At 38.7% G+C, this 23510-nt stretch overlaps 2 protein-coding genes across 2 annotated transcripts in view; one reads left to right on the forward strand and one right to left on the reverse strand.

Moving 5' to 3' along the window:
• Positions 1–12597: 12597 nt before the first annotated feature.
• c2cd4a (C2 calcium dependent domain containing 4A) lies at positions 12598–17568 on the reverse strand. Its single transcript, XM_088416477.1, has 3 exons — positions 17409–17568; positions 14090–14204; positions 12598–14012 (listed from the first exon to the last, which is right to left on the reverse strand). Exons 2-3 carry the CDS (start codon positions 14202–14204, stop codon positions 12643–12645), a joined length of 1485 nt encoding a protein of 494 aa, XP_088272603.1. The 5' UTR covers positions 17409–17568; the 3' UTR covers positions 12598–12642.
• The window catches only part of tln2b (talin 2b), a 116777-nt gene continuing 110530 nt past the window's right edge, over positions 17264–23510 (forward strand). Inside the window, exon 1 of the mRNA XM_088416478.1 lies at positions 17264–17396. The gene's annotated coding sequence lies outside the window, so the exon portion shown is untranslated. The remainder of the gene's footprint in view (positions 17397–23510) is intronic.

Raw genomic sequence — 23510 nt, forward strand, 5'->3', positions numbered from 1 at the left:
TGTTTTTATTGGACATACAGAATATTTGCTGCTTGTCTGTCTGAATCATCGCTGTCTTGCGTACAACCAAGCACGCTATCCATATTCATGTCTTTTTTTCTTTTTTTCTTTTTTTTTTTTTGCCGGAAGGCATTGGTGTCTACTAAAAATAGCAGAGTGAGAGAAAGGGTCTCTCAGAGTGTTTCCGAACATGCATGTGCCCTTGCCTCTCTGATTGGTTGTGCACATGTACTTCGTGAGGAGAACATACTCCATTTTCAGGCACTTAAACACTTGTAAATAATTACACTGGACTAAAATAAAATAGCACGGTTCATTCCTTAATTTAGCTCATTCATCTGAGGTGTGTGTTGTAATAGCCCTTGTGCATTAGATTTTAATAATTAGTTCAAGTTCCAGACAGAGAAAAAATATGAATGGTCATTCATTGGGCATCTTCATAGACCCAAAGAATTCTGTTCTCAAGGGCCGCTACCCTGCATGTGTTTTTTTTTTTTTTTTTTACGTCCCCGACACACCTGACTTAAATGATCAGCTCATAAACCAGCTGAATATCGAAAATATCAAAAGCATACAGGATAGCAGACCTCGAGGACCGGGTTTGGACACCTATTAAAACCTTCGAAGAGAAACTGCGGTAAAGAAAACACACCAGCAGATGGCAGCACAGACTAAACGTTATTTGTCTCTTTGCTTGAGGCGCTGTAGAAATTGGATCTTTATCTTTCCTATTTAACATTCTGTAAAAAGTGATCATCACAAATGAAGTGAACAGTTTATTTATAGAAACATTTCTCAGATTAATATCAGTTGTATTATTGTTTATATTTTATTATTTATCTAGTTATTGCTCGAACATGGAATGTAGTCTGCTACTCGGGGAGTGAAAGGAATAAGGATTTTATTGTGTGGTATAATAATACTATACATATGACAATAAAAGATTTGAATCTTGAATATTGTCAAAACAAGAAACTTTTTCTTCCTTGCCATCAAATTGTAAATTGTCATAATACTGACACGCTTCTTGAATTACTTCTTCAAATACAACTATTCGGATCCTAGGAACATGTGTAATTGCAAATCCAACGTGTAATTGCACATCCACTACAATAGGTGGCAGCAGCACTGCCACATTTTTTGTTTCAGGCAAATAGATGCCTTTGCTACATGTAAAACAACAACAGCAGCAACAACACAGTTATTGGTTTTAAGTTGGTCTATATTTGTTCATTTGTTTATTTGATGTTAATACGGACACCATGTTATGCGGACGTGTACTTATAACAATTGTAAATAATGTTTAAAGTCTCGATATAGAATTGGGGAGGTGCAAAATGTTTTCTTCTTCCAAAATCATTGAGAAACGCTGCATTAACAGCACTGCTATGTACAATTATGATTATTTTTAAAAAATCTTCCTGTAACACTCAAGCAAAAATTGCAAAAGTTGTAAATTGTGGTCGTCATTTACTGTATATCCAATCAACAAAATTCTATTGTTAAACTCAATGAAACGTGACAAGCATTCCCCACCATGTGTTTGGAAACTATTGTGAGTCAGCTACTCTACACACTGATTTTCCCGGCTCTTCAATGAAGTGTCTCCAAGTGGATGCGGGCCTGCATTAATGTGGCAAAGATGCCGGTCATTTCCTCTCCCCCTTTTTCAAAACATGTGAAGCGGTGGCGGAGCCTCAGGCACTACTCCTGATTTCCCTCAAAGCCGGACATGGAAACTGTGACAATGAAGTCGAGGAGAGCAAGGGGCGGTGATTCTGAGGATGGAATGATGGAGGGAGGGAGGGAGGGAGTGATGGATGGATGGATGGATGGATGGATGGATAGATAGATAGATAGATAGAAAAAACTCTGACGTGCTTATTATGGTCCCACGAGCAATGATGTTGCTATTAAAGTGAGCGTGACTTAAAATCCATATTCAACACGTCAGCAAAGGGCAGTACTCTCATGAGCCAATATTAAAATGAAATAAGTCTGCACATGAAGCCTGCTGCATACGGATTACATTCAAAGGCAATTACTGAGATTGACGCGTATCAGATATCATCTGATGTTTAAAGCAGCCAGACCAGGCAGCTGGACGTCAGCTGCACTGCACATGATCCCATTGTGACATACTAAGTTTCACAGACACGCCCAGAACAGTAGCTTGTTTGATTATACATTATGAGGGATTGTCTTATGAGTAGCAGAAAATAGCGCAGTATATCAGAGATTAACTGCCGTTTTGAAGAAGTGCATTGGTGTATCTAATTCTCTGAGAAAGTATTTCTTAAAATTATGACATTAATGCAGGCGTACAAGATCTGTATAGACAAGAATGCACGACATAGTTGACTACTATAATACAAGCATTTAATTTACCAATGTAGCATTTGAAATGAATAGGGATTTTTTTCTTTGTTTGAACTCTATTCTGGAAAATTGAATTTTTGGTCATTCGGAATTTTTGCCATGCGAATTGAATGAGCTAAATGTTTTGAATCTCAAACTGAGCTTGCAGATAACAGTTGTGTTAAAAATGCCATTGGGAATAAATAAAGACATTTTGGCAGGTATTTTTATGGTGAAATGTTAATATTTTGGGCAGTGGGATTTCTTTGGAAAGTTGAAAGATGTTCCAAAGAAGAATTAAATGATACATTTTCCAAATGGGAATGATAAAAATTTATATTGATGGAAGTGCCTTTGGAATGAATGATAAACAACTTTAATATGTAATTCAACCTCGTTGGGAATTAATGGGGTATTTTGTGGTGAAATATGTAATATGTAAAAACATAAATATTTGGAGTCAGAAATATACCAGCTCCCACACCGTGTTTTTTTTTTTTAATCTGTTGAAATGGGAATGATGTGAATTGGTTGAATAATGTCGTAGCAGATGCGTGTCAGGTGAAATAGAAATACAGCATGACTACTTTTGGTAGTTTTTTTTTTTTTTTGCAACACAATTTCAAAAAGAAGGCCATTCTTGATAATAAATGCCAAGAGAAGGAGAAAGAGCATATATACCGGAAGTTATGTGAATAAGCAGACTGTCATTGAAAGGGTTATACTCAGTGGAGTGTGCAGTATTACATAAGTATTTCACTGCCATGCCAGCTGGAGATGATGCGGCTTTGAGCCACAGGGTTGAGTGAGCATTATGCAGATTCCGAACCTGTTGAGATCAGAGATGTCGTAACTGGGTAGACAACCTACGCATTTCCTGGGGGCCGCCGGCCCAACGGGACCATGAGAGACAGCTGATGCCATATCGACCCTAAAATAATGAGGTGTTGGGAATCCCACGCTTATGGTTCTTTACTCGCTATTGCGAGCTAAAAGGGGCTAATTTTGGTCCATATCAATGACATTTTACCTGTGAGATTGGGGGAAAGGGGTAGTAGTCAAGGAGGTGACCAAAATCTCGATGGTTACTCTGTCAGAGCTCCGATGTTCCTCTGTGGGGAGAGGAGAGCCTTCCAGAAGGACAACAATCCCTGCAGAAATTCACCAATCAGGCCTGTATGGTTGAATAGCCTGGCAAAAGCCAGCGCTTAATTAGAAGAACATGGCAGCCCATTTGGAATTTGTCAACTGAATGCCTCAGAGACCATGAGAAACAAAATGATGTGGTCTGATGAGACAAAGATTGAACTCTTTGGTGTCAAATCCAGGCATCATGTTTGGAGGAAATGAAGCAACACTCTTCACCAAGCCAATACCTACAGTGATACTCTGTGGTGGTGGCAGCATCATGGTACGGAGATGTTTTCCAGCGCCAGAAACTGGCAGACTATTCACCAACGCGCATTTTGCCTCGTAAAACTGTTGGGTCCCTGGAACTAGCAATGCTAAAAAACTATGGGGTCCCCAACAGAAAAGTTTAGAGTCCCAACAATTGCGGACAAAATAAGTCGAAGGTTCAAACTGCATTAGCAAGACGTGAGCAAAAAACAGGTATTAGCAAATGTCATAGTAAAATTTGTTAAAATACAAAGAACTTATATGTAGCACCCGCCATCTCCTCTTCAGATCGCAACCGCTGACATAACAGTCCATTTTGGTAGAAAAGTCCACTTTTTTCCCTGAGTGTTTGTTTGGATTCAACATGTCTCTTTTGTTCCTCTTCTCGAGGAATTATGCCTCTGGGACGCAGGCAAACAAGAGCACTGAAGTCAAAATAGAAGGAAATATGAATGCAGCAATATATCGAGATATCTTGGCTAAAAACCTTCTCCAGAGCACTCTTGATCTCGGACATGGGCGAAGGTTTTTTTTTTTTTTTTTTTTGTAGGACAACGACCAGAAGCCAAGATCTCAAAGGATTGGCTTCAGAAGCACTCTATGAACATCCTAAGGGTGTCAGCCAAAACCCAGGCTTAAATCCAATGGAATATCTCTGGAGAGATCTGGAAATGGCTGTGCACAGATGTCTCCCATCCAACCTGATGAAGCTTGTGAATTACTGTGAAGAAGAATTGGCTGAACTCCCTAAAGGTGTGCTAAAGCTTGTGACATTATATTTAAAAAAACTTGAGTCTGTAACTGCTGCCAACAAACTATTAAGGCTGTGAATACTTATGTAAAAGTGATTTCTTAGTTTTCTGTTTCTAATTAATTTAAAAAATGTTATTTCAAAAAAGGCATTGTGCGGAAGATGTTGAGTTAAGAGATCAATTTAATACAGATTGGAATGAGAAGTAACAAGACAAAATGTGGAAAAAGTGAAGCGCCCTGAATATTTTCCACATGCACTGGAACCCAACACAAACTAACCCAATATCTCAAACTTTGTGGGTCACTCATTTAACCCCAAAAAGTTTATTTTATCCCTTTTTCACCCTATTTGAGTTATTTCCGGTTCAACTATTACAGCATTGTGATTCATTGTCATAAAGCTGCTCTCAAACTACAACGCACCTGCACTTTGACAATCATTCAACATTAGGACATTTACTAGAGATATTCACTCTTGGAAAGCAGCAACAGCAATCCTCTCCTTCATCAGATGTAACACAGCTGTGATCTCGACCTCTTGACAGCTGTGCAAATTGAGCCTCACGCCGATTTGAAGGCGCACGCTAGAATTGACTCCAACATTTGGCTGTCTTTCCTCCAGGTAAAGACGTTGCTCGGTGTCCAAGGGCTTAAAACGTTGGCTGTAATATCACACTGCAATTGACTTTGTTCTGGAATAGTCGCTCGCCCTGTACACAAGACTGGCAAACAAAGTCATCGTGTTGCTTCTTTGTTTGCCCACAGCTGAACACCATCGCGAGAGGTCGGGTCATTCTGTCATCTTTTTGTACAAGGGCTATTCTAGACAGGTAGTCAGTATTTAGTATCAATCCTTTAAAGTGGACAGGACAGGACAAATAAGATATAATACATATTTACCGTATTATTTATACTATAACTGGAAAATTTGATTTTTTTTTTAACCAATGTGCAATATTTTATCCAATCCTTTGATCGTTACATCACAAATGTTCACATAGAATGGAAAGCATTAAAAGAAGAGACTCGGGAGCTGAAATTTCACCCAGATGGTCACAACATGTCAACATGGCCTGACCGCTAAAAAACTGTGAGAATGAGAATTTACAGCACAATTTTGGCTCAATTTACAGCAAATTTGACTCTTATGGAAAATCATTGAACTTTGAAGTCCTGTATTAGCCACAGTCATTATCAAAACATTGCCAACTTTATGATAATTGATTTTGTGAGGCTTTCCTGACAAATTTTCAGTGATATTTGCATAACGTTCGCATAAAAACGTGAAGAAATAATATTTTTATGTTGCTACTAGGTGGTGATAGCACTAAAATGAATAATAAGCTTGAAGATGTCTTCAGATGTGGACTTTCATCAAATGTGTGAAATTTTGAGAAGACTGGATCATCTATTTTACAGCGGCTCTTATGTTTTGTGAATCTTCGGATTTCGCGGTGCCGTATAGGCCACGCCCATTATCGAAACAATGAAATATTCGGTTGGGCATTAGCGATGTCTCAAGGCTTTCCTGACAATGTTTCAGGTTTATTTGTTCAACCAGCACAGTACATAGAAACTTAAAAATAGTACTAAATAGTACATAGAAACCTAAAAAAAAATATATATTTTGTGGTGCCACTAGGTGGTGCTAGCACTAAAATAAAAATGTTTACAGACGTCATCAGGACTGGACTCTCATCGAATGTGTGACATTTTAGAAGATAGGATCATCCATTTTACGTAACAGCGGCTTTCTTTCGTTTTCTGAATCTTCGGATTTTGCAGTGCCGTATAGGCCACGCCCATTATTGGAACATCGAAATATCCATTGAAAATTCGTCAGATATTCATGTCCACGCAAGTATACATTTATTAAAGTCTGTCTTAAGCGAATCGATACGTGGTGTTTACGTTCCGCAACGTGCACTTATTTGTAGCGCGTCAAACTGCTTCTTTTGTATGAATAACAAAAAGAACAACATTTTTGAAGTGATCGCTGTACTGACAGCTGGTGTTGGATGGCAAGTAGCGGTAGCACTTGAATTACTCAGACAAGAGCTGCCTGGATCAATGTATGAGTCAAATAAAAGCATCTCACACATGAAAGGCAGAATCTCCATGGTTCCCCCCATGAAGCTGGGCCTTGTTGCCATGGGATTGGGATGAAGGAAAAACACAGACTGACAGACAGACTCCTGATGAGATATTATTAGCCCCCGCTTGGACGTGACGTTAAAACCCGATGACCAATCCTCACTGTCGGTCTGATCGGCGGGTTTCTCCTGAAGTGAAAGACCGCGTCAGGGTTGCATGAGTTCAACCGTCACAACTCTGTTTAACAAGCGTGATTAAATGAGAGGAGGTCCGGTTCCACCTGTGTGTGAGTGTGTGTGTGTGTGCCGTTGATTTGTAGGAAAAGAGATCACGCTTAACGGGAAAAAGTGGGCGGTGCTCCATAAGGCAGGTGTACGGATAATACAATTGTATTCAGTGAGATAAGAGTAAGTTCCAGTAAATGTTGACATTCACACCTGTGGCAGCGTTGAAATTGTGAAATAGAAATCTGAATTAAGAAGCAAAATCCAACCTTTTTTAGTCCTCTCAGGGGGCGGCCATTTTGGAATTTGTTGCTGTACTGAGCATATGGCAAGATGGCCTCCGCCTGACATGGATACAAATTGGTGGTGTTTGTTGCTTGATTTTGATTCCAAAAACATAAAATAATCGGAATAAAAGAGATTTAAAAAAAACAGTACTAGGAAACTATAGAAAATTGATATAAATAAGCATAAATCTGTATTATAAAAAAAAAAAAAACACCCAAACATGAACTCAATTGTATATGTTAGGAGGACCTTGGTCTGGTTTTGTTTTATTTGCATTAACATCATATGAGAGTACTTTTTCCTACTCCCTTTGAGCATATTAACCGCTATAAACCTAATAAACCGAATTTGATATTGTTTCTTTTTTTATCTACTATTAGCACCTTTAAAAACATGTCTTTCCATTTGCTGTCGACTGAAAATGACATCAATTGTACTCAGGGCTCACGTGATGACCAATCACAGATCATCCAGCGAATGTCACGTGACCAAACCTGAAAATTTGTGAGCGACGGCCGTTTTGTCATATGCTGTTGCTCGGATCATGTCCAGATTATGTTTTACGAGTTTGGTCATGTGACATTCACAAATTGAGCTGTGATTGGTCAATGCCATTGCCTTGAGCACATGTGATGCCGTTTTCAGTCCACAGCTAGTGGCAAAATGTGTTTTTCAAAGTAGTAATTGTACATGAAAGATGATATAAATATCAAAATGAACACAGACAAATTATTAACATTTTCACTTTTTTAACATTTTTAGGACTGCAACTTTAAAAACCGTGCTATGAAATTGATAATTTTTTTACATGGCATCTCATATTTATTTACTTTTATTTATTGTTCATATTTACTAAATATGCACCAAGCGTTCCCAATTTTGTTGCATACCAGCTATACGACGACAATAAACACATTCTATTCTATTCTATTCTATTCTATTCTATTCATTGCATTCATTCTATTCAATGCTATTGACATTCTGCGACAGATATTAATGATTTTTGTATCAGTCGGCATGTTTTCATCTCCAGAGACATGTCCCATATCCGACTTGTGACGCACTTCTATCATTGCACTATGTGTGCTTGTTTACATTAGCTACATGTGCTAATCACCAAAGCTGAGAATGTTTGCCAATTGGAAGGAAGAGCCATAAATGGTGATCTCATAGTCCTAAAAAACCTCCCAGGGTGCAACGGTGACATCATGGAATATTGTATTGTCCCACAATTAGGTCAAAACATGGAGTACTTGATGTACTACGTTTTGTATGCAATCATAATTTGCGACCATGGTATTCATCAGCCATTTTGAGAGTCAACATTGGCCGAGGATCACGGTAACGATGACTCAATGTCCTCTATCACCCCAAATGTCAAACAGTTCGCCTCGAGAGCAAAAGATTAAACCGATTTAATCGCTTCGCACGTGTTTACACTGACATTATAAGCGACGTTTTCAGAAAACCTGGTAAAACAAAAGCCTCGATAAGAGAGCCGGTGTGTGTTTACATTGGAAAGTGGACGTGAGCTATTTCTAGGGGCGGAGCCAAGTTTGTTGCTCTCAGCGTGAAAACATTGCTTCCACAAACAAAGCACTGCTTTCTAGCAACCGGAGAGCTTTGGCACAAATGGCAAGTCTGATCTTTCAAAACATATCAATAAAATCACAAAATATTGTTATGTTTTTCCCAGCTAACTGCTGTGTAAATATGCATTAAGCGATGGCAAAGACATCCAGGTAACTGGAGGTAACCAAGCAACTGTTTTCAGACACTCAAGATTAGCCCAGTGCACTTCCCCTTTTTTGCATTTACATTTATGACGCACAGATGTTTCATGCAGATAATACAATATCATTTCTTGCTATCATATTTAAGCCCTTTTGATATATTTTGCTCTGAATTATGCATGTTTTTGTACTACATAGAAAGTTAACTCATGAAGTGTTTCATACTTATCACAGTACAAAGCATTCAACTCAAATCTGTTGTTGGGCACGTCGAATTTCAACAAGTAAGTAAATAGGAAATTTCGGTGAGGCCTCTTTCCTTCTTTCTCTTGCGTCCGTCTAACAGTGTGTGTGTTTCATGAGGTAGACCGGCATTCCTCTTGTTCTACCTAACGAGCGGGAGTTGGGGCGAGAGTAGATAACAACTCCTACCCTCATGAATGGTCGCGCTGGGATCCAATCACGTGTCTTGTAGGAGTACCGATAGATAAACCGTGGGGACGGACAACAAAATAGCATAGTTCAGTCATCTGTACCCACAGTTTACTAATCTGTTCAGTTTCCCAAATTATTCCCACTGTTTACTGATCTGTTCCCACAGTTTATTAATATGCTCCCTCGATTCAGATGAGTAAACTGTTGGTACAGATGACTGAATTATGCTATTCTGTTATCCGTACCCACGGTTTATTTATCTGCTCCCACAGTTTACAAATCTGCTCCCTTAATTCAGTATAGTAAATAGTATTTACAGATGAATAAACTGTGGATACATATGACTAAACTTTGTATTTTAGTAATCTGTAGTTTACTCCACTATTCCCTCAATCTAGATTCGTAAACTGTGGACACAGATTACTATATTAGCAAAAATCTATATTTTTTCTGACACCCTGTCACTAAAAACCCTCCGTATTATCGCTATGTGCTAGCTAGCACACAATTGTCTCCCAACTGCAAAAATTGATGACATTTTGCTTTGACTTTTACTGTTGATGGCAAGCCGCGATCTGTGGCATCGTGATTCCATTGCTGACGCACTAAAGGCAATGTGCCTGCTTCCGTCATTGTGTAAATCAGTGGAAATCCCTTAGATAGCATCAGTGGTCGAGTAGCAAGGAAAATGGCCGGTAATTTACGTTTATTACAGGTATTACACAGCTGAGTCAACACTCGCCTCAAAAGTATCCATCCGCCTCCACGGCCAACCTGAAAACACATCCTGGGTGAAGAGCTTTTGTTGAGAAATGGATGCCGTTGCTTTGTATGGACCCATATTTCCTTTTCTTTGTCAGTTACATGCTTCTCCTATCTATTGCGGTAACACAAAAGCTGATTTATCGGGCCGTGCGCTGCAGAAAGACAAGCCCTTATTTCCATCATAATAGCTGCAACTGGATCGTGGCTCTTTGTGGCCGCGTGAATGATTGCTTCAGACTGGAAGTGGATCATGACAAGTTATATTTGTCTTTTTCTCAAACGCATAATCCAAAATATCAAATCCGCAATGAAGTATTTGCATCACAAAGCCGTTATAGTCTTCCAATTAGTATATGATTTTTTATGACACAGATTAGGTGGCAATGGATATTTACATGCAATAATCACATTATGCTATGTCATTACCGAGCGGTGTCGGTTCACTATCACGGCACTTCCGAGCCTTGCGGGAAACCTATTAAACATTAACCAGCAGCTATAGTGGCGGCTTCTAAGCCTGCGCTTTATTGCTGCAAGCTGCAGGATATGTTTGAAGTGTACATTTGGCTCTGCGGCTCCGCTCAGTTCTTCAAACATACGGTGCCATGCATGCGCATATTACGCTGCGATATGCTGCATTTCTTTTTTTCTGAAAAAAAAAAAAAAAAAGTCAACTACTCTTTGAAATATTGTCGAAATATTTCCTAATAATAGCATGTAATTTGACTGGAATATTTGATCAAAGATGAAATGTGTCTTGTATCTATCCGTTCAGGTGTTGTATTTGTTGTTCGCACACTAGCTGGTCTGCACAGAGTACAACATGTATTTAAAACAACGTTTGTTTTGTCTTATAAATAAAATGCATAAGTAATGGAGGGAAAAGTTGCCCACCAAGGTTTCTGGTTTCTAGGGATTTTTTTCAATCAAGAGGAAAAGGTCAGGTTGAAAACAACAGGCTTAGGAAGAAACATGAGACTATTGTTTTCTCCCGCCTGATGCCGCAGCCATTTTAGACATGAAAGCAAACAGTCAGTGCAGTTTTACACTTTAAAACAATGCGGTGAAAAATAACACAACAAAAGAGAGCAAATTATTTGAAGTGTGGGCGGGGGAGGGGGGGGGGGGTATTTAACTCCAAGGTTGGGTTAATTGAATGACCAATAGAACAAACAGGGGGAGTTGCGGATGACTTCAGGAAAAGGGTTTGGTTTTTGCAATATGAAGTGTCATTGCAATAATAATTTGTATTTCAGGCGCATTGATGCACTTTTTTTCCGTTTTAGACTAACCTGTAACCTCTGTAAAAAAAAGAAGTCAACAGTTGTTGTTAATGTTAAAAGGGATACAGTTTTAGGTATACAGTACTTAAAACAACTTTTATAGATCATAAGAATAGCGAAAGTCTGAGTGGTGAGTGGGGCCTGCAATTGTTTTTTTTTTTTTTCCATTTTAGACTAACCTGTGACCTGAATTAACGCTGTAAAAAGTAAAATGGGCACTGCCCTAACCCAAAGCGACCCGACTTTGTGGTTTAAATTACCTAAAAAAAAAAAAGATCCAAATACTAGATTTTTACCATTTTATGTCGGAAAAGATTTAACAGAAACAATTTAGTGATTTATCTTAATTTTTTTGATCAAACTCTAGCCCAACATTTTTTTAAACATTTTGGTTTAAATGTAAAACCCCAAAAGTTTGGTCAATTCCATTTTGATCCAATGGATCAGTGTACTTTCTTACCAGATTAGGTCATAAAATTAATTCTTAAATGCAATTTCAACCCAACATTTTTGTACAAATGAGTAACCCAAAAAGTTTGCTTGATTCCCTTTAGACTGTCTTTCAATCTTTGGTTCATCGTAATAAATTCTTGCCCGTTTAAGTCATGAAATTAGTCATTAAATCTTCTTTGCTGTGTTTTACCCAACATTTGAGTTAATTGACTAACTCAGTAATGATTCTAAAAGTTGTTTCTTTTTTATCAGTGTACTAAATTCTTGTCATCTTCCATCATAAAATTATTCAACAATCAAAATTGTTTAATTCATGTAAAAAAAGTAAAAGCCCCCAAAGTTTGATCCATTCCTTTTTGACCCAAGATCTTAAAAACTGTTGGGTGGAAAATTTGTGTTAGTTTAAATGAAATGTCAAATGAAACTTCTTCTGCGAGTGAAACCTATCAAATGTTTGTTTACTTTTTTCATAATACAAGGTATTGTTTTTACCCATCCAAAAAAATCAAAAAGGGACAGACTGCCTCCTTATTTTTGTTTACAGAAAAATTGAGTCAAATTGACTGATTGGATTGGATTATGGATTGGATTATTTCAGCACGCTGTTTTCACAGCGTAGAATAGTTTTTCAAAAATAAAAATGTAACTCCGCCTTTCTTTCATTAGCTGATATTTGACTTTCAAAACGTACCTTTAAATAGAATGTGTAGCTTTTACATCGAGTTTTTCAAAAAAACAACACTGAATCAAATGTAGACTAGGTTGATTGTTCCAATAATTTATTCATTACAAAAAACCTCACATTACAAAAAAATGAAAAGAAATAATTTAATACTGTAATAACAATATTTGGAAGTACTATTGGTTTAAGGTGACAAGGTTAGCAAGAGGCATATCACAACTACCCAGGAGATAGTCTCTTTTCAGGGTGGACATTTTGTTGACAACTTTGAAGCGAAGCGAGCGCACGGCGAGGTCTTCCTCCGAGATTCCGTCGAAAAAGAAATCTTCATTGAAGATGGGATTGCGGCTCTTTCGGATGACCGTGCTGCGCTGCTTCTGGACTTTCCCCGGAATCAGCGAGATGCTGACGCTGCAGTTAATGATCTTGGAGTCTACTGGCAGAGGGTACAGACCCTCGGCGCTGATCAGTCGGACCCTCAGTCTTAGGTTGTCCGGGCAGTACTCCGCCGAGAGTCTCAGCGTGCCGTCTTTCCCGATCCGGACCGTTCTTTCTTTCATGACCCGCTCCTTGTGCAGGGTCAAATCCACGGGGAAGATGTTTGGGGGCGCCAGGCTGTAGCAGCTGGGGAGGGTCTCGCCTAAGCCCTCGGACGATCTCCTCATCACGTTGGGGCTGTTATCAGTGGAGCTGCCCTCGTCCGTGGACAGGGAGTTATTCCGGGACACCGCGGCCTTCCTCATGTTCCGCGACAGCAGCAGTTCGTGGCTCAGCGCCTTGAAAAGGGACGACTTGGCGGGACACCGGGTCAGAAGGGGCGAACTAAAAGGAGATGACTCGGTGGAGGATGTGGTGTCGCTGTCCAAAGCCCCCTGCCAGTTCACGTTGTGTCCTTTCGGGTTAAGTCGGGAGCTCAGGGTGTTGAGGCTGAACGAGGAAGGCGAGGACAAGGTAGGGGATGCCACTTTGGAGCAGGTGGCCGATCGGCTCCTGGGGAGCAGCAGGGGAGAGGAACCCGGATCGGAGTGAAAGAGAGATTCCTTTCTCCTGGTGTGCGGGCTTTCCAGTAAGGTGCAAAAGCCGTAGCAGGTCTGAGCTTTGGCCAGGTGCGGGAGGGACAGGGCGGCCTGGCTTTGAGGGTCGGCGTTCGTCGTCTCCTCCTCGCTACAGCCGTCGTAGGGGCCCTCATCCACGCTCTCCACCTGGATGATATGCGGCTTGAGGGGCTCATGATGCGCCGCCTCCGCCTCACGCTTCTCACACTGGCTCGCTTTGGCGATGCGACCGACTCGGCTGTGCTCCAAATTTTTTAGCTCCTGCAGGGACGGGATTGTGGGCGGGATGCAGAACTCGGGGATGTTGTCGGGGGTGATGACGTTAGGGAAGAGGGATATTTTTTTGTGTTTGTCCGCTTTTTCCCCAAACATGATGTCGCTGATCTTGAAGCTGAATTCGGTTGATGGCACGGGCAGGATGGAGCTCTCCATTGAAACACGGATCTTCTCCGCTACCCACATAGATATGCTGGGAGAACTCGTCAATGCCACTACAATGGAAAACACACTTGTCAGCATACACGTTCACTAATATATATATATATATATATATAGGTGGAAGCCTTACCTTGTGGTCTTTGTATTGAGATACAGATTTTCCTGGTGCGAGTTGATCGAAAGCTCCAGAAAAAAGTGCAGCGGGAAATCTGAGTCTCTTTTAGACGCACGGTGTTTTTGAACATCTGGGTTTGTTTGAGGGAGGCAGGCAGGTTAATCAAGCAAGAAAGCGGTGAATGTTAAACACGCCCCCTGCCCTCCTCTGGCTGGATCCTCCCTCTCTCCTCAGCCCAAAGGTTGCCCAGGAGACAGCCGAAAGCTCAATGGAGCTCCCGGGTTGGCTGTTGTCTGTTACCACTTATCTAAAACTAACCACTTACAAAGATCATGACTAGATCATTGACTGGGATAATTTTGAAAAGTATTTGAGGATTAAAAATCTGAATGGTCCAAACAGGGATTTAGTTGAAGTCAACCTCATCCTTGGAAACTACTAGTTATTATTTATGGTGTACTGTTTACCTACTTCTAACTTTTTTGCTGGAAAATCGTGGCACCAATGACAATGGACGTTTTTGCAAAGGAGTCACAAAAGCACAATTTATCACTAATACCCTTCGTGTTCCAATTGATTTACTCTTAAATTGAAATGAAAAATATTCTTTTCCTGCCGCATTAATTAGAAAAAAAACTGCTGACACCTGGAGAAACAGTTAAATCCCACAAAAAATCTGAAATGCCTTCACGTAACCAAAAAGGTATTCATACACCCGCTTGTAAACTGCTGCTTAATACTACTTTTACAAAAAAAATAAAAATAAAAACATACTGTAGATATTATTGAGACCCTTTAATTCAACCATCAATCTTGGTTGCACAGCAATATACAGCAAAGTAGAAATGGAATTCCTGTTTGGCTTTATAACCAACAATTCCTAACAAGTATCCGGCTGCACAATAATATAGAAATTTTACTTAATGGTACTGCAGATTACAAATAATGTAGCTTTGTTCATTTTTATATTCCAATGATTATATTAACAGAAAACAGATCAATGACATGCTCTCCCACCGAGTGACAATTAGGGAGTGTATTAGTTTTTGAAACATTTTTAGAGGCGTGTAGTAAAATATATGTCTTGGGTCACTCTAGGTTGCGAAACATTGACCTATTATCTATGGAATAAAGATTTATTGTCAATGCTTGCCCTCTTGTGGTTTGGATGGAGAAGACGTACACTGAGATGAGTACTGTAAAATACGGTGCACGTAAAGTAAACGCAATCTCCAGAAAAGCTTGAAACAGATTCACTATAAATATAACAATCAGCTATTTCGCTGCCATGTTGAAAATAATACTGAAAAATACATCATTCTGATGGCCTTGTCAGTCTCAGGCGATAATGCCACCAACAATTGCTCTCAAAGAGGACCAAGGTTCAAGTGGAGGAAGTTGGTTGTTAATGGCAACAAAGCATCAAAGCACAGATTTGCAGCATTGCCATCAATATAATACCAAGAACATGAAGTGAAGGGCGAATTTCTCGGAAATGTTTTCTAAGTAACTGAAGGACATCAGGAAATAAAGCGTACCGCTGTGTGCATACTGAAAGCGTTTGTACGATAGCACTTTTTCAAAAATGTGATCGTGAATAGCAGACAGACATATACAGCATATTAGCAGACAATAATAAATTAGAGGAATAGAACGTTTTAATCTTTATTCTTTAATCTAATAATTTTAAATATTATATATATATATATATATATATATATATATATATATATATATATATATATATATATATATATATATATATATATATATATATATATATATATATATATATAATAAATTATTAAACAAATTGATATTAAATAAAAAATGTGATATATATTTGTTGTAAAAAAAATTTAAAACTCAGTTAAAGTCCTGCAAGTGGATCTTGATCCAAGTCTAGGAGTGGAGTTATGTGAACTACAAAAGGCTTCACAAAAAAAGAAATAAACCTTACAAAGACTCGAAATGTGTATTAAACAGAAAAATCAAGCAATTTTTCCATCTTTGGGTGGGCGGGGTAGCCATTTTGCCTGTGTCTGTCTGATGAAAATGTCAAGTGCCTAAGGGCTAAGCCAATTACAGCTCACCTGTCTTATGATTTTGGTCATATGATGTTGAAAAGCTGAGCCACGAGTGCTCATTCATATTCATAAGCTAAAAAATGCAATAATGGTCAGAATACCTTCCATGTTACTTTGTTTTTAATATTTAACTTTTTTGGGTATTTTAGGCAAGAAAAATGTCTTGTGGTACAAAATATTCTAAAATGATCAAAGGAATATGCTGCTAAAATGCAAGGTGCATAAGATTTTAAAATATTTCAACCGCTTTTTTTTTAAATTAGCGCTTTCCATCATCATCACAGTCAACAAGCATGGTGCATTTGGGACAAGTAGCTAGCCAATCATATCACAGTATTTCAAAAGTAATCTACTCAAATTAGTCAGGATGTAGTATAGTATTTTAGGATAGTTCGGAATTCTATCAAACGAGTTTTTTTTTTTTTTTAATAGTCCTGTTTTAGGATAGCTTTTACGATTGCTTTAATCATTTGAGCTCTCTAGCTCAAGTCCTTACAAATGAGTCTAATCATATAAAGAGTAAGATTCGTAAATAAAACGATTTATTAGTGTCACTTTCGGTGTCGAAATGAAATTTTAAATGTTTAGTCTTAAAAAGAAAAAGAAAATAGGTTGGAGGGCGCAGTTCATACTAATTGCCGGCAGGGAGCAGTATACAACCTTTTTATTGAGGCGCTGTCCACCCACTGAGATGCTAAACTGGCAGGAAGGATGTTTGACACACATCAAATATATTCAATTGGTTCCCTCGATTTAAATCCCACTGGAGGAGCGTGTTTTTCCAATTCGCCATTTGATTAAATTACATTAAAAAATACTACTAAAACCTTCGTGGCAATTTTGGTGAAGTGTGACCTGGTTATACTTCCTGCATGGTGTCACATTATATTTGGATGATTATCACAGTTTGGGCAGGTGCATTTTCCAAACTGAGAGGAACGTGTCTGGCTGTATGCGTGCATCACGTGACGACTGATTTACATTTCAGTCCAATAAAATCTCCCCGTGTGTGTCCCATCTCTGTGATGATTAGTCTTTAAAAACGACACCGAGATACGTGCTCCTCTTCCTCATCCTTGCATGTGTAGATAGATGAGGAGGGGCTTGAGATGAGGAGCAGGCAAGCGCGCGTGTGTGGGTGAATGTGTGTAAGCGCGCGTGTGTGTGTGCGATGTGTGTGTGTGTCGCTTCGCGGTGAGCTCGCTTGCTTTCAACGAGACACGGACCGACAGCAGGTAAGAACTCACCTTCACTCTTTTCCGCGGAGGGTTCGGAGGAGTCCGGTTCTTTTTTTTTTTTTTTTCATTTGGACTGGAAACATGTCATCCTCCTGTTCGCCTGCAGACGACCTCTCCCCGTGCTTAGCGGGGCTTTTAATGGCTCACTTCACCGCTCGCCAGCGCGCTCTCGCTTTTGGATCTTTACATCGCTCCATTAGAATCTCAAAGCCTCTCAAGTGTGTGTTTTTTTTATCACCGAATTTAAGGACTGTCCGCTTTTGGCACCGGCTGCTCAGATGAATATATGAGTGACCTACTTGTTTTCTCGTCGCATTTTTGCAAGTGTAGTCAGTTCTCGCATTGGTACATGCAAAACGGTGCTTGCAGCCCTCAGCATCCTCGTTGCCCTGCACGGGAAATGTGTCATGGTTTACTAACTTGGACTTGACCTGGATGCAGCTGACATTTTGGAAGTGGAAGCTTGAGCTTGTCTTGTGAGCGTTGCTTTGAGCTTTCTTAGGTCAAGTTTGTAAGGTGGATATAGCACGTTTGCCCCACAGTCCCGAGATGTGTGTGTGTGTGGTGTTTGTGTGAGTGTGTTCCTCCTACATTTGAAAAACATGGCTAGGTTCAGTGAGTGTCAAACATGGTTTTGTCTCAGGCCACAGTGTAGTCTCGTGGTTTCCCTCAGAGGGCTGTAATTACTTGTGCAACCATATAATTGCCTCATCAAAACAAATTGACAGACAAATAGTTTCGGTTGGTACAACTATCTGACAGTTCTGAGGTTGGGGGTTCAACCCAGTGGCGTAGCAACATGGGGATGGGCCCTAATGCCAAAAAATAAAATAAAATTATATATATATATATATATATATATATATATATATATATATATATATATATATATATATATATATATATATATATATATATATATATAAACACATTATCATCTGTTTTACAAAATTTAACCCTTGTACAATATTTTGACCATTTTTGAATCATTTACTTCCATATCATTCCATAATTTAGCCCAGGGTTGGCATACTCCTGGTAGTGTGATAACTAGAGAAAGTTGTCGTGACGTGTTGTCACTATGTGGGTGAAATCTCACCTCCCTTGTGTCGTCTTTCAATGCTTTCCATCTGATTTGACTTTGATGTAAAGGTCAAAGAATTGGACAAAAGTAGGGATCAATGGGCCAAGGATCCCCTTTTTTCCGTTGTGACTTTTACATCTTATTGGCTATCGCAACTGTCTATTAACAACATGTGCCTGTTCACTTACAGTGCAAAGACGCCCGCACTGTTGATTCTGAAGGCCTTGGGCAGATTTCACACAGCCTGGTGACATGAGTTAGATGAATTCTGATTGGATAAAACTCCAACCCCTATACATATATATGGGGCAAAATGCTTTAGTTTTAGCATTTAGCTTCCAGTTGTGAATGTATTTGCAAGTATGTTCAAAAGTATTTTCAAATACATTTGTTCATACTTGCAAATACATCCAAACGCACTTGAAGGCTAAATGTTAAAAACATAGCATTTATTCCAATAATCCCATGAGGTATGGGCAAAAATGCTAAAGTAGTATTTAGCTTACAAGTATGTTCAAATGTATTTTCAAGTATATTTGAATATACTTGTAAATACGTTGAAACAGGTTTTTAAACAGGTCCATGCTTCCGTAAATAACCAATTTTTATCATTTACTGGTATGAAATGATAGAAAAAAACAATTATGCACCCTGACACGCAAAGTATTGACTTCGTACCCTTCAACCTTTTTCAATTGATTTTGTCATTGTTTTCTAAAATATAATCATAGTTTTGTCTTACTTTGATCAACCACAAAAGATAATATCATTAAGGACTACCCAAAATAATTACTGTTGAGTCTGAAATCAATGGATTTGGGCAGTTTTAAGATAAATAACAGCAGTAAAGGAATACTCAATTATTAAAATAGGTGTTGATTAATATGATTGATGACATTGCACTTACCTAATAAGAAAAAGTCACATAGAAACTGGATGAATTGAACTTTATCTTCTACTGAAAAACTGTGCTGATGGCAATAAACAAACACAAATGTCCAAATCAGCGAATGAGTATATTAACCGCAGTGTGTTAGTATCAAGGAAGTCACGGAGAGAGCTTACTGCTTAAGCCTGGGAGGAGAATCTCTTCGCATTAGCTCATCATAGCTGACTTTGATTTCATCCCATTATATCAACTTGCTGACAAGTTTATCTAACACAAGATTAAACACATGATAAACCAGTTTAGTTTCAAGGTCCATACTTTGGTCCCTTTCCAAACGTGCGTGACCTTTGCGGTATTTGCATTGGGAGCTTTCACTTTTACGTAACCGATACATAGGGCTGCCTTGCGATGCCAAACTCTACTGACCATGCATCAACCTGTCATGATATTCATTTGGCCGCCGTGTTTAACTGAAAAATATGCCCCCGCCTCCCCTCCCCCTTCCTCTCAGCTGTGATGTCATCTCCTGGATATCCAGGGTCAAATCAAGGATACTAGGGCTGTGGGAGAGATAAAAGTCAAATCTGGCATGTTTTACCCGAGTGATGCAAGCAAGGAAACTCACGCTGTCTCAGCAGGATACAGACAGCTGCGACTCCGATAGCTTTAAGGCTCCGGATCTCGGGTGGGAGGACCATTTGTGTAAAGGCTCTCCCTCAATGATACTGTAAGGCCGCTGGATAGAAGCAACCGCATCATGTAGGACGAGCACTAATGTGGGAGCCTCACAGTGGCGGCCTCCATTAGGACCATTTGTTGCTAAAACAATGTTCTATTTGTACTCCGCTATCAACGGAATTAACCCTTTTGGCATTATGTCACAAATTATGGAAATTCTTTTGACTTTTTTTTAATGATATAAAAGAATCAATGGGAAAAAAAACACCAGGGAGCTGATATTTCCAGCAGATGATTAAAACATGTACAATTTCAAAATGCAACGATTCTGACATTTCTATGTGATTGCAGCTGGATGTGCGAGATTTTGTGTACAAAAAGAATCATTGTCCAAATTTTGGACCATATGAAACCATTATAATTACAATTTTTGAGATGCATTTTAATTGGATTTATGACTGATTTTCTCGCTGTTTTTGCAACATTCTTCTGAGCGGCTGTCAAACTATGTCAGGAAACAGAAAATTATTTGACTTGTATTTCACCTCGAGACAGTAGGTGGCGGTAGAAACCAGTTAATGGCTATGCCTTAAAGTGTCATTACTTCACAGGCAACAAGGACAGACCATTCTATTTTTCAATTTTTTTGTTGGTGTTAATACATGTAACCTGATGCCACTGAACAATTTGAGCGGTTGAACGAAAAAAAATATTATAAAGAACTTTAATTATTACACCTTAAAAAGCATTTACAAAATTAGGGAAAAAATGCATAGTGTAGTTTGCAAAGTGTGTGCACAAGGGTTAAAGCAGTCATGTACCCTCCATCCATGACCATTATTTTGCTACCGCCTATAACTGCACATTGAAATGATCTAATATTTTGCCTAGACAAAGACAGTAGGTTCCTGGCAATTAGAAACAGCTTTCAGCATGATGTAATCCAGTTCCACATCATAAACACCGCATACTAAAACCACACCATCTTATAATGCTTTTCGCCAGTGTCAATCATAACTAAGTGTAGATTTGTATTTACCGGCTATGGCTATAGTTCATATTGTGCAGCTATCCCAAATAATTTGGCTGGTGAAAAGACAGACTGCTATCCCCACACATTTCTTACTGAGAATGTAGAGAATCCAATTACCAAAGAAACATGTAAATGGGATGTAACTGTAACAGGAGAGACCCACATTTGCATTAATTTGCAGAATAGAAGATAGTCAAAATGTGACCCAAAAATATTACTGAGATTACACTGCTGGAAAGCTTTGCTGAAATATATTTACTATAATGGAAATGAGCGGCATTGTCAGTGGAATTAATGCATAGCCCTCCCGACTATAAATAAGAGATGCTCTTTGTGTGCATGTATGCATTGTATGTTTGCTTTTATTCCAGAGCAAGGACACAATGTACACTACTAAAATTAATTTTATTGAAATCATAAAGAACGGTAAATTAGTGCTACTCAAAGCACATGTTCACATGCATTCTTAAATGATTAAAAAAAATTGACGACCCAAGTGCACGGAAACCAAGTTGAATGAACCTGAGTAAAAAGGAATTTATTGAGAAACCAGGCGAAAAAAATGAAAATGCAAAAACTGCAACAAAAAAAGTTAAACATAATAAAAAACAAACAGGGAGTGCCTGGATACATGTAATTTAAAATGTTTGTACGTATTTAAATGTGTTTGTGATTATTTGCAAGTACAATTTGACATATTTATATTCTCAATGCTGAACATATGCTAAACATATGTAATAAATGGAAAAATTGCCAAACAGATATGACAATAAAACATTTTTCAATGGCATTATGGGGAAAATAATGAACCATCATAATAATAAAACCAAAAAAAAATTACGAAGTGATGCTTTTCTGAATATACTGACTGGTACACTGTAGGTCAAAGTTTTTGTTAATTGTGTGAAAATGGGTCAATACCTCATAGCGTTATTGGGAAAAAACAAAAAAACATTCTTATTAGTTTGCAAATTATAAATTAGATAATCCACATTTGTAAATACAATCAAAAGTACTTGGATAAAGACTACAAACATATCATTTTTTTTCCATAATGCTACAAGGGTACTGACATGCCCATGCACACACCCAGATGGCATTATGGGGAAAACACTGAACTGACATGATAATAAAAGCATAAATAATATGAGCATAGAATTTTTGGGAATGCATTTGTATAATATAATGCTAAAACAATAGCATTTTGTTATTTGCGCATGTGTTGCACTATGCGGGAAAAATGCTATGATTGTAGCATTTAGCTTCCAAGCACATTTGAACGTGTTTGTCAGTCAAAAATGTTTACCCCATATCGACAGCGGTTTTTGCAAGTGGTTATGTGATTCGTCGACAGCAGTTTTTACCAGTGGTCATGTGATTCGCCATCTCAATTGTTGCTCTGTCATCAAACACATATTCCTGGTTGGAATTCCTCAAGACGTTCTGCTGGAGGCTGGAAGTTAGCTTTTTTTTTTTTTTGGGGGGGGGGGGGGGGGGTGTCACTTGAGAATGTGATTGTTGAACCATATTTAATGCATGAGCGTGTAGGAGGTGGGAACTCAAACAGAGGCAATGCTGTCGACGTGACCCCGCCTCTATGTTTACGGCTGAAATAGATCTGTCCTGTGGTGTTTTCTCATTGCTGTCTGTGATCACTTCAGGGCCTGGCCCTCTTCCAGATCTTTTTCTACACAACACCGGTTAGATGTATGGATGCAGGCTGCCACTCGCTCTCTCCCGTTGCTCCATCAATCGGAATTCACGATTTCCTGTGTATTTCCCAGCAGATGGATGTGGCAGGCAGTCAATGCGGGAGGAATTTATTGCACATGGGCCATTTTCTTTTTATTAGCAATCTCTTCCTATTTTAGGATGTGAAGTGTTGGTCACTTTTGTAATTGAAAAGGTTACATTGCACTAAACTTGACCCTTGTGGTCCAAATGATGGAAATTCCTTTGATTTGTAATTTGTATTTTTAGAATATTAAAAAATCACTGGGAAAGTTTCTTGCAATTGATTAAAACATGTAAAATATCAAAATGCAACGATTCTGACATTTCTATGTGATTGCACCTGGACGTGTGAGATTTTGTATACATAAACAATGATTGTCCAAATTTTGGACCATATAAAACCATTCTAAGTACATTTTTTTCAATGCATTCTAGTAGGATTTATGACATTGATTTTCCCGTGATTTTTGCAACATTCCATTGAGTAGCAGTCAAACTGTGTCGGCAAACAGAATTTTTTTGTTGACTTGTGTTTCACCTCGAAACAGTAGATGGCAGTAGAGACCAGTTAATGGCTATGTCTTAAAGTGTCATCATTACGTCACAGATTATAAAAGGGGGACTATACCATTCTTCAATTTTTTGCGGGTGTTAATAAATTTACAAAGTTATTATCTGTCTTTTACGCTTTTT

The sequence above is a fragment of the Hippichthys cyanospilos genome, chromosome 6, assembly GCF_059441005.1.
Source record: "Hippichthys cyanospilos isolate Australia breed blue-spotted pipefish chromosome 6, RoL_Hcya_1.0, whole genome shotgun sequence".
NCBI classification, from domain to species: domain Eukaryota; kingdom Metazoa; phylum Chordata; class Actinopteri; order Syngnathiformes; family Syngnathidae; genus Hippichthys; species Hippichthys cyanospilos.

Coding starts and splice junctions, on each gene's coding strand:
- c2cd4a (XM_088416477.1), bottom strand. CDS start 14,204: ATGTTCAAAAACACCGTGCGTCTAAAAGAGACTCAGATTTCCCGCTGC. Junction 14,013..14,089: donor CTCAATACAAAGACCACAAG/GTAAGGCTTCCA, acceptor TTTCCATTGTAG/TGGCATTGACGAGTTCTCCC.